This window comes from Seriola aureovittata, chromosome 16 (assembly GCF_021018895.1).
Source record: "Seriola aureovittata isolate HTS-2021-v1 ecotype China chromosome 16, ASM2101889v1, whole genome shotgun sequence".
In the NCBI taxonomy this organism is placed as follows: domain Eukaryota; kingdom Metazoa; phylum Chordata; class Actinopteri; order Carangiformes; family Carangidae; genus Seriola; species Seriola aureovittata.
The window spans coordinates 5,767,882-5,780,445 of NC_079379.1; the positions used below are offsets into that span (position 1 = coordinate 5,767,882).

At 38.0% G+C, this 12,564-nt stretch overlaps 1 protein-coding gene across 2 annotated transcripts in view; it reads right to left on the minus strand.

Annotated features, from left to right (window-relative positions):
* The window catches only part of LOC130184187 (ectonucleotide pyrophosphatase/phosphodiesterase family member 2-like), a 39,756-nt gene that overhangs the window by 5,842 nt on the left and 21,350 nt on the right, over window positions 1-12,564 (minus strand). Inside the window, exon 25 of one of the 2 annotated variants that reach the window (XM_056400048.1) lies at window positions 245-664. The exons of the other annotated variant lie outside the window; for it this stretch is intronic. Within the exon in view, the coding sequence (XP_056256023.1) occupies window positions 623-664 (42 nt within the window). The 3' untranslated portion in view covers window positions 245-622. Of the gene's footprint in view, window positions 1-244; window positions 665-12,564 lie in introns of those variants that run through there. 2 annotated transcript variants of the gene reach the window in all.

A 12,564-nucleotide genomic window follows, 5' to 3' on the forward strand; every position in this document is an offset into this window, starting at 1 on the left:
ACATTCATCTGTTGCATGCTCTAAATCTTTATCACCTGGACAACCAACTAGTTTGCAGCCAATCATGGTCTAATATGCAGCCTCCAGTGCACCTAAATTGATAATGACCATATAGCAAAGAAGCCATCATGTGTCCTGTAGTTGAAAATAAAAAGTGTTTGCAAATTCAGATTTTTCAGTGAGGCAGAGGGAGTAGAAGCAATTTCAAGAATTCTTAACTTCTTAAAACAATACCTGACACAAATTATTATTCACAGTATTTTTTTATACATGTCTTTAATCATGTCATCATAACCATAAAAAAAGTGTATCACATGTTAGTTGCTGCAAGCAAATATGTGCTGCCAGTTAAATTTAAACAGATATGTTGATTAAAGATATGGAAACACAAACACTGAGACTGTTAAATGCATGACTGAGTTCTGATTAGTGTCAGATGACAAGATTAGGATTTATGACGGTTTGTACAGTTCACACAGTAGTGAGAGCAAAAGGTCATGTTCTTTAGTGAGTAATAAACAAGACCAATAATATGAAGATTAGTGTCAGTTTGAGGAGAGGTCAGTGTTTAATGCTACTAGTATCAGAATATTTCAGTCTTTCCTCTGCAGTTTTACAGTTGTCAGGGAAATTTTACAGTTGACTCCACACCGTGTCCTTTTCCCTGTGGTTAAAAGAAGTCATAAAAGAAGTATCTGTCAATACTCTTTGTACTCAAATATTTCTAACGCATACTTTCCTCTTCTTTCCTTTTGGATCTTTCATAAAAATGTCTATCAATAGTGGAAAACTGGACGACAGAGGAAAGAAAAAACTGGTCATCTTCTTTGTTTTAGGATGTTTTATAAAAATCTGAAAAAATGTCTGGAAAATGAACTGGTAATAGTGTGCTGCATCTGGTCTGGGCTGTGCAATATGACTGAAAATATAAGATCTGTTGTTATGAGGCTGAATTATTGGTCTGATGATCTAATGATTGCCTCCATGATTCTCAAGAAACTTAGACGAAACTACACTGTTATTTTAGTTTTCATCATCTGCGAAAACAGTGCTGAGGTGCTTAATAAATATTTATTTGACTTGATGGATCATTCAAGGAGGGATTGTCACAAGAGCCCCCTTTTAAACTTCTTATGGATGTAATATAAACATTAGCTCACACCAGGGGCCTGAAAAAAAGGTTACCATTAAGTCAAATAGTCATGAACTACAATATTTCAGGGAATTTGATGAAAGAACCAGTCGTATGAAAAGATTTATTCAACAGTTTCTTGTGTGAGTCACAAACAGATAGACTGCCTCCTCTCACAGGGGAAAACATACTTAACTGATACGGCATGGTCATAGTGTAGACTAAGACTGCGGTGTTTCTGGTGTTTCCACTTTCCCCTGTGTTTTCTGTCTTCCCCTGTCTGTCTCTGTGTGTGTGTCTGGAGCGTGGAGTTTCTCTTCCTCCCTCATACTCCTTTTAAACCAAATTACTTTGCATAAGCGAGTTTTTTTTAAGGCCACTAAAAAAGGGGGGACTCTTTTCACAATGCCAGCAAGTTTTACTTTCCTTCCTGTTTGAGTCGAGGAGACAGACACGCAACTGCAAGGAGCATGCACACACGGACACAAATTCAAAGAGAGAGCTGCTAGCTGCCGTAGAGACTGGTAAAATGGACAGGCCCCACCCAGCATAAATTGCACTGACGGACCTCTTGGTCGTCAAAGGTCAAGACCAAAATCTAACCAGATAATCCATGAGTCTAAGTGAATACTTGTGTGAGATGTAACAAACTTCCCCCCGGGGGGTTGCTGATGTAACATGTTCACAGGAATGTGAGGTCACTGTGACCTTGACCTTTGAATCCAAATGAACGTTTGCGCAAAATTTGAAGAAATTTCCTCATTGATGTTAATCTTGACATAGCTTGGCCTATTGCCCCTATTTGACAACACATCTAATTATTCCATCATGGGATGGACTTTAAAAAAAACTGCACAAAATGAGTCCTGATGTCAGTCTGTTGTCTGCAGAACTTTCCTAGACGCAACTTATGGAAACAGGAACAAGCAGACGCTAACACTGGCTTCACCTTTTCCAGCATCGCTGTTAAAAATAACTCATGTAGCTCAGGAAGAAGGAGATGAAAAATTCAAAACAATGCTTGCACTCAACCACTCAGAAGTGTAGCTGTTCCAATGAGCTAGGATCGTTAGCTATCCGAGCAAGATCAACATTAAAATTTACCGGCACCATCCATAAATTCCTAAAATATTATTTTTCATCGTCCAATAGAATGGCTAAGCCTGGGCTTGCACACCAATGACTTATTTATAAAGCACCATTTAGATCAGACCAATTATGCGTAATGCAGTCCATCCATTTGGCAGTTTATTGGGTACACCTTTTTTGTTGTAGTTTAGTCGTAAAGAAACGTAATTTCTAGAAGTCAGGGTTGTTTTGAGAAGGTGTGGTGCTGTTGAACTGTGTTGCAGTATACAGAAAAGTGTTTCTGTTATTTAACCTACGCTCGTTGATATAAAACACCTGTTTGAACATTATAACTGATCTTGTTGTTGTATTAGAGGGCATTAGTTTTAGCTAGGTGTACCTCATGCAGAGGGTATATTTTTTCCATTCACAAAGTTGGGGCTTTTTGATTGTCAGTTTAATGTGAATTATTTAGCTTGGATGCCCAGTACTGGCCAGTAATGATACAAGAAGTACACATGCAGGGAAAAGCCTTAGCTTCTGCACTGACTTTATAGCACTAATTATAGTGAATGCTAAGTACTGACAGAGTTCAATGTTCCTCACAGGGATGGAGGGCTGTACAAGTTTTTAGGCTGACCACATGCAGCTGTTTTGGCACATATTAATTTAGATGGAAACAGAAAATATGCATTTTGTAAGTTTCCAGCAGTGTAATATAGTGTAGCCAATAATGTAAGTAAGTAAATGTGTATACACATGTAAATCAAAATGTCTCAAGGCTTGATTTGACGCAACATTCTCCACAGTAAGCATGCTCAGTCATCTTATCTGTATGCAAAACCTGAACACTGGGCTACAATGTTTTTGTGTTACAATGACGTAAATATATTGTCAGTATAATCAGATGTTTTCTGCAGTTCAGTGGCTTCAGCAATGGATATAATGTCATGCTGCTGAAAGCATCCACCCACTCACATTCATCTTTAATCCTGATTTTCAAGGCACAGGATAAAAGAGTTTGTTTTGAAAGAACAAGGAGGGGCCGTGAGATCAACTAAGGGACGAAGGGACTCTTTCACTATGTCAGAGGTTACGTGAAAGGCTTTCACAAAGGACTTCCTCAAGACAGTTCAGCTAAAAGACAGACCAAAATCAAAGAATCATTTTCAGATAACATCTGTACAGTTGGTACATTGGTCAGTCAACCGTCCAGTAGTCAGAGTTGTATCATGAGGCAAAAAATATGCTTCCTGCTCTGTCTAAACACACATTAGCTTAGATAGTTGGTGTGCTAACATTTAAACCACAAAGTACAGCCGAGTCTGATAGGAATGTCAATAGTTTTGCAGGGATAATTTTGACCTTATTATGGCACTAATTGAAATGTCAAACGATCAACAAAATCATTACAATTCATTAATTCTGCAGGGAACACCTATCACTTTGGGCGACATCATCAGTGGTGGATCGGCCAACTCAGTGACAGATGTTGGCAGCTCCTGGGCCACACAGCTTGCTGATGAAATCTGTAACATTCTGTGCAGAAACAATTGTTTCATTAATCAATTAATACCAGCCAGGTTTCAGCTTTTCCAAAATGACTCATCCAAACTTTCTTTTAACAGACAGCTTTGGCAGGAAACATGGAGGAAGAGACAAGCAGCTGAGGCTTTCCAGTTAACTGCACTCATGTTGTTATTATGTTACACCATAACATCGGTTCCTGGTGAGCGCAGAAATTATGTATTTTCATTTGCTCTTTCCTGTGTAGGCCGTCCACAGAGTTATGACAGTACAAGCAGCAAGCAACTGTGATGCTCTCACAGCCACATGAGACAATGGCATAATATAATTTACTGTCATTCCATGCGTCATTCTAAAATCCCCCGACACTTCGGTGATTCATTTTTCAGAAACAAAAGGGGTATTTTTTTTTAGGGGTCAAACAAACAAATAACCAAATCATAATTTAAATAATAAAGTATTTTTACATATATGTATGTATATTACATATATACAAATAGGTAGTTTTAAATGACCCCTCAAGATTAAAAATTAGCATATTTATATGTCTCATCTGATCAAAATAATCATCCCCATTAGCATTTTTTGGTTTTAACTGGTAAGCTGCACTTCATAAAACACTTCTGATGAAGTTAAACACTTTGGACTATTTGTTTTCCAAATAAATTATAATATTACTTGTCAGGGTCTGCCACAGAGGATGACAAAGACATAATAATCATCAAATTTCATAAACCAGTAAATTATTCACAATACTTGAAAAATTTAAGAAGTAACAATTAACAAATATTAATAGTATTTTAATGTCATTTTATTGTCATTTTGAATATTTCTGTAATTTTACTATAGTGTAATTATATAACTATATAATATTTCAATTCATTTACTATGTGACAGAAAATTTCCATGATCTTTTCTTTTGTTTGGTTTTGTTTTTGTTGGATTATGTAATACCCTTTCACCTAGGCAGGTGACACAATATTCTGCATCACAGTGATCTATGATTATGTGATAACACACATGTCAAACTGTCGCAGCTCCTCACAAAAGCTGTTTTCACAAGTGATCTCACCAGTCATATAATTCCACACCCACACGCCCTATACATGAAACTGTCTCATCATATCTGCACGCCACCAACACACACACAATGAGGTTTCCCCCCGTGTAGGTAAACACGTACTCCAGGTTAGTTTTGATCTGTCAGGAGTGAGTGAGTGACACACACACATTGTGCATTGAGAGCAGTTCAGAAGGCAGTCTGCCATTTCATCTAACCATCTCTCAAATGGATCTGACAGCCTCCCAGAGCTTCTATCTTGCCAGCTTCCTGGCACAGCAGCTAAAAGAGCACAGTCATTTCCCAGATAGAACTTAAACAGGAAGCTTCCAGTTCAGAGGAATAGCACATGAGATTATTTCCTTATGTTGTTTGGCTTTCAAGAGGATTTTTCAGAGAATTTCAGTGCTTGTCTTTCTGCAGAAGAAAAACACCTCGACTAATTGTAGCATCTGCTCTTCAGTGACTTCCCTCTCTCTTCCTCAGGACACAGTTCTCTTATTAGAAGTTCCTTATACTACAGGAGATTATAAAGTGGTCAATATATTCTTTAGAAGTGTCAAATAGTAGAAGTACAGGGGAGCCAATGGGGGCTCAGGTCCCCTAAAAGCAACCTGAGCTACACCAGAAGCAAGAAAGACTCACACTGGGGGCCATGTCCAGAGCATGAACGCCGTTCCTTGAACGCGTTCATATTTTCAGTGAACACTGAAATGAAAGAATCACTTCATAAATGATGAACGTGAACGCTGCTCACGTTTTATGTCAGTTTTACAGCGCGCCACATAACGTCTCCATAGACACACTCATCTGTATGCACTGAACTTTGAGCTAGTTCGTTCAAAGTGTGAACTGGCACAACACTGGCCATGCGACAATGATTAAATAATCAGACTTTATATTATAGCATTTCTAATCCTACAGTAGATAATGTGAGAAAAAGTCTGATAGTTTTAAATGTGTCTGTTTATTCTGACCACATCCCCTTCACTAGTTCAAATGGATTCAAACTTGAAGTCATGCTTCAATAAAGTTTTGGTAGCCGACTGTGTGTCATTTCGTAATTTATTACTATGTATATCAACAGTGCGTGTTGATTTGCATTTAACAACACATCACTGACTCACTGTGTGATGTTACCTGGCAGGCATGAACACCTCCCACATTCCTTGCTACCATCACAGTACATACCGGAGCCAAAATCCATGATGAATTCACATTAAGAGACAAAATTCAGAATATTTCTCACTAGGTAGTGTCTCCCTCTCCCATCATAATGCTGACACCTTCAGTAGAAGAGATTTATGTACTAAAGACATTGAAATGAACGAGAATGAACTTATAAAATAAAATGAATTCATTTAACTCAGCTGTAAGTATGAGGAATAGAGCACGTCTACAAATTTATGTAGAGGTGGCAGTGAAGTAAATATAAATCACTATCATTATCAGCTATACATTAGGCCCGTTTCAGCTGAACCACAGTTATATTACAGCCTAACTGGATGTTTGATGCAAATAACATCTTCATCTCACAGGTTCATAAATCTCTGAAAATCTCAAGAAAACTAGTTTCAACTTTCAGATTTCAGCCAACCATCTTACTAACTACTGAAAGTATTGTAATTAATGTACACATTAACACATCCATAATAATAAACCAATTATATAATAAGCTATATAATCATATAACACTCAAAAGAACAATTTTTCTGCTTTAGGAGTAGTTTAACTTTTGAAACTTTTGATAAACCTATAAACTTTGTTTTACTTTACATAATACTTCTTGAGTAATAATGTCTGCAGTACTGTGCTGCTGGTACATTAATAAATATTGACCTCTTTGGTTTGTCAGGTAATCAGTAACCCTCTTTTTGGAGCTCCAAAATGAATTGAAATCATACGACACCTTTTCTGTCTTCATAGTAACTTAGAAGTTGAACCCACAGTGATCTCTAATGGCACTGAGGTGATTTGTTAAAGAAACAACAGACACGCTTTAAACTGCAAAATACAATTAATTTTTTTAAATAAAACATACTGTCTGACTAGTATTTGTAAATTGTTTTGTCAGCATTTGGTTATGTGTTTACTGAAACCAAAAATTAATAAATCTGAAGGTGAGAAATGAACATACGGAAATATTCTGCAGAGTTCCTCTGAATCACTTGTGTGGAGCAGAAGTTATATACAAATTCTAACATACCTCCAGTTTCACAGCATTTTAAGAAACACATGCCTTTTACTAAACTGTAGTTATGCAAGTCAGATCCTAAATGACACAGTGAACGCCCACTGGCTTTAGAAATCAGTTATGTATGTGTCCAATTCCTGTAGGCTGCTGCGTCTGACATGCTGAATTGTTTTGCATGTTTGTGCATATCTGTGTATGAAACTGAGTATGACTCATAAATTTTTTATGTATAGCCGTATCACTAACATATTTACATAGAAAAGAGAGAATATGTCATCGTGAGTAATGTTTGAAGTCCTGTAATCATGCAATACATGCCGAGCTGTAGCACTTGTGTTTTAGCAACAGTGAGGAGCTTCCTCTCAGCTCCTTTGTCATGACCACAGCAGACGGGGAAACTCACGTACGTAATGAGAGCAGTCATCTGCACTCCAGATACAAGTTCAAAAGTTCAAACAATACTACAGCTTTCTGTTTTTTATACGAGGAAAACCTTTCAGTTTGAACTAAAATGATTGATAGATGAATGTTTAAGGAAGTTGCAGATTCCACTTGTGTTTTATTTTTTTAAGGTTGAGCATGTCACTTTGGTCGTTCACTGATTAATGCCACTGTCCTGTCTGTGTTTTATGTATGGAGCTGGAGCTTAGGAGGTGTTGACAGGCGTATTTTGTTTAACCATGGAGAGAGAGCCAGGCTAACTGTTTAGTTGATTCATGTTAAGATAGGGTAATCCCCTCTCTTAACAAAATGCACCCTTCTGAAGCTCACAAATTAACTTCTTGTATCTTGTTTGTTAAATCTATACACAAAGCAACACAGAGAAACAATTTGTGGTTTTACAGAGAATTAGAATGATATGGCGTTAACTATTTTCTTTAGACTTTCCCCTGCTTTCAGCTTTGACACAACAACAAGTTGTGGTTTCACTGGCGGTTACGTGCTGAACTAGTTTTTGGTTTTCAGGGTAGCTGTTCCCCCCGCTTTCAGTCTTTATGCTAAGCTAGGCTAATCATCTTCTGCTCCAGCTCCATTGTTTAACACACCGACATGGGAGTGGTGTATTTACCCAAATATGAGATTTAAGGCAAATATCTCAGAGCGACAAGGTTACTTATAACTTTTGTTCGCACAGAAAACCTGATGATGTAGTGAAATAAAACAATTTAAATGCTGTTATCTCAACTTTCTTTTCAACCAAGTTCAGTCCAGATTTAACCTCAATGTCTAGACATGCTTAATGGAAAAAGACAAAAATAACTAAGAATTTGTAATGTCCGCGGACCAAAACGCATATTGACATTCAGACCACACGTCAACGATTAAAGACCTGTCCAGACGGATTTAATTCTGCGGGACAACATTGTAATTTTCAAAATTTGGACTCAGGGAAGCTCAAAGAGCACCTACTTTGCTAAACCTCACAATTACTGAGGGGAGCTTTCGCTTCTAGTCTAAACTACAGCATACAACAGATGATTTCTGCTGCTGACAAATCCCAATGTACACCATCTGGGATGCATCGCTCAAAGTATCCATGTCACAGTTTCTTCTCTTTCTTATTTCATCCACATTTGCCGGTTATTTCCATTTAGTAACACTCCTGTTAATTCAGATGCTGCCACTCCTATCTGCCCTGGAGTAACCCCACCAGTCATACCTGATTCCCAAATACACTTACTCATCTGTGCACTAGTCCCTCAATAGTTCTACAGTGCTCATACGGGCACAGTTTCATTTAATCGCCGCCTGGTTGTCTACCATGTCTTACCTGCTGTAGGTTTCCATTTCTTTTCCCTGCGTTTGCTAATCCCCTTTTAATCTGTTTGCCTGTGTTCCTGCTGGCTGCCGACTCCAGACCGCCCACAGACCTCGGCCATTTCCCATTAGCTGGCATTTGACCTCCAAGCTTTCAATCAAATTTAAATCTTTATCATCTTTAAACTTTTACCTGTGTCTCCGTGACATGCTTTGAGCTGTGACACATCGCCTCTTAGAGATGCCATTTATATAGCACAAAATAAATAAAGGAAGCGCTACATTTATGTATTGCACTGGAGTCGGGGTGGGTGGGACTAAACATAGTGCCACTATTAGGTTTAGGCAATGAAAGCGCTTTGGTTAAGGTTATGTAAAGATGGTGGCTGTGGTTAAAACCATTTCCTCATTATGTAAATGGTAATATGAGCCAGTCACCATTACTTTTCCTTCAAAATGTATGTGCTGATGCGAATTAGTTCAATATGAACATCATTTCTGGGAGACAGGGTTGCTCAGAGAGAGGTCAGGGGACTTTAATAACTCACTGGTCCTTTCTGGGAACCAGGATGAAATGGATCGTCTGCTCTGTCTCTTTTATTCATTAGTTATTTCAGCTGCAGACCCCGGGGCTTGGTAAGGGATATTCTCCTACAATGATGGCCAAATATCAGAGAGAAGATTTAGTTAATTTTGGATCTTCATCTGACTCGAATTTAACTTCTGTTGCCACAGGAAATTATCTGTTTCCTGGCAAAAGCTGCAACCCCATTAGAGAGAAAGTGATGAGATCAATTGTGTCGTGAAAATAAATCTTTTTCTTACAGCTGCTGGACTGCTAAAATAAGGGTCGTTCATCTTAGTCCAAACTCTCAGAGTCATTTTCTTAATGGTTTCTATGGACTAAGCTCCGTACTTATTTTGAAGTCATTTGTGTTTTTGTGGCCTCTGGTCCACATAAACTGATGCTCTATTAATCTGACTGACTGGACCTCTGTGCAGACACAACTGAAATAGTATAGACAGTACATGTAAAAAGGTTAGTAATACAATCATCATGTATCATTACTGGATGTTTCTTTCCCCTGCCAGGTCAACTACATAGTCTATATGTGTGTTAGTTTGTATTGTTATCTTTGTGAGGACCAATTCCAGGTTTAAGCCAGTAGTGAGGACATTTTGGCCAGTCCTCACTAAAGAGTTGTAGGAAGGTTAATACTTTTGTTTATGGTTAGAATTAGGTTTAGGTTAGGCTTAGGGTAGGAGTTGGGATGGGCATTTATTTGAAATAGTTAAGGTTAGGGTCAGGAGCTGGGGAAAGCATTGTATCAGTGTGGGTCCTCACAAGTATAAAAAGACAAAGACAAACTGTAAACCATAGACAACACTTTACTATTATTCTAATGCCTGTTCACAGAGTGTTGGGCTCACTTCTTTACATTTCTACCAAATTTCACAGGGAAATTCATGCATCCATTATTTCAGTCACCGTCCACCGCAGCCCGTTGTTGGGCATAAAAAAAGATCCAACTATGACTGTACCCCAAAAGTCAACATTGGCTTCTTTCACCTATGACGATTCCCTGACCTTTAGGAAGTAGTTTTAATTGCCTACACTTAATCAAAGAATGGTATATTCCTCCGCCAAGATAAAACAATCACATCAAGATTATTATGCGGATCTCACAAAACTGCACAAACTCAAAGATCTCAACACCCTTAATAGGTCTGATCTTTTACACCCAGATCCACAAACCATTTTCCGAGAGATAATGTTAAGGAAAATGATCAAACGAAAATGCACCAAAATTTAATGGGTTTTCCCCTGGCCCATGACGCAGTTTGGTGCAAATCAGTTCAGTACTTTACCTAATCCTGATAATATAGAAATAAACATAACCTCGTTGGCGGAGGTATTAATGTATGGCAGATCAGAAAACAGTAATATGAACCATTTTTGTAAACATGCCATGTCATGCTTTTTAGGAAGCACTGGCTAAAGATGTCATCCTGCAAATAAAGGCCCCTTCAGATCTCCAGTGAGTCAATTCAGAAGGCAATGACAAAATATTTAGCTGTTTAAATCGAAATCTCTTCATTTAATCCACTAATCATGGCCTCATCATAGCATTACAGCATACAGATCTGTGAAGTGGTGAAACATGCAAAAACTGCAGGCTCTACTTGTGGCATAAATCTAACTCAAACCCAGCAGAGTTCAGGTGTGACTAAGGTAATGTGAAGGTTACTGTGAGTTTAGTCTGCATGATTGTGACCAGTCCAGGACTCATCCTCCTGACCACCTCCTTTGTATTTTATGCGGAAAACATCTGATGCATCCTCTAAAGTCACTTAAGTTTGCAGGCCTGTCAAATAAAACACTTGTCTCAGGATCTGTCTGTAGTATTCTGGAGAAGTAAAATAGAATAGCCCAGTCACTACAATTGTCATTTGGGGATTTGTGTTATATGGAAATAGAAGCTCAAACACAGCTGCATGTTTATCCTCTGCAGAGTACGGCCTGATTTCACTTAACGATGAAGAAACTGACAATCAAATTATTGCTGCAACAAATTCTTGCTAGAGCTCCAAATGTTGATTAAATCCACCACTGAAAATAGTCCCTAACACATGCTTTTATTATAGTGATCAGCTGTTTTAGGAAATAATTGAGCCTTTTTTTTTTTTTTTTTAATGAAACCATATATTTGAAAGTTGTTCGTAAGATTTACATTTTGTTTTGGTCTTTGTATGGAGGAAAAATACAGAATACCACTAGTCATATCCTTTGAAGAACTTCTATGTCAATGGATATGGTATAAATGAGATTCCATCTGTAAAACTTAACAGTAAACATCTCAATCAAACAACCATGTCTGTATTTTAAAATTAAGCAGATCTGGAGAACTTTCTCTTAATGTTTGTTGAATAAATGTCAGTGATGTGTTTAAAGTTTCAAAAGTAGATAAAAAAAAAAAAAGGTTGTAATTTCAAGTTAAAAGACCTGAGGGCTTTTCAAGATGCTGTAATTTTTCAGGTGAATAGCTCTGTCAACCAATCAGAGAAATCAAATTTTGTACAGGAAAAATATAGCCTATGTAAGGGCCTGTAAAAAAAAAATCCCACTGGTTGCTGTGCAAGCAGCTTATTAAAACCCATAGTCATGTTTTATTGGCAGATGAAATAAAGTGGTTATAGTAATGATGATGATGATGGACACAAAGGAGTAAGTTAAGTGGCATAGTTTGTACGCCAACAAAATCCATGTAGGGAGGAGGCCAGGATGGATGGGTGGGTGGACAAAAGACAGGACTTTGTTTCCCGTGTGAAACAAACATCGTTTAAGAAACAGCACGATCTTTCCCTAAACCTAACAAAACCATGATGATGTTTCATAAGCTTAGCAACGTTTATAACTGTAACCACGAGGTCTGGCGTGCCTGCCACCGTACAGGCATGACTTTAGGAAACACTCCCATGCGTCATGTCCGAGGGTAGGAACAAACAACCTATACGCTTGTTCAGGTTGCAGGACTTACTTTGTAAACAAAGATAAATACCAATACCAATAAATGACTGACTTGACAGGCTTAAAGCAGAAAAGCAAGAGTATGGTGCGTAGGTTCAAATACTCATCCTATCGTGACATCTACACTGTGAAAGCTTTTCTGTTTGCTAACTCTGATGGTTCTACCTTAAAGTGGGGCTACAGTTTAATCTGTTCTCTACATATTTGCAGCGTATATATACACATGTAAAGTTTGTTTATCACAGTAGAGCAGCAGTGGCACTTGGAGGATCAGGGACCCCCTGAAAAAAGAACCC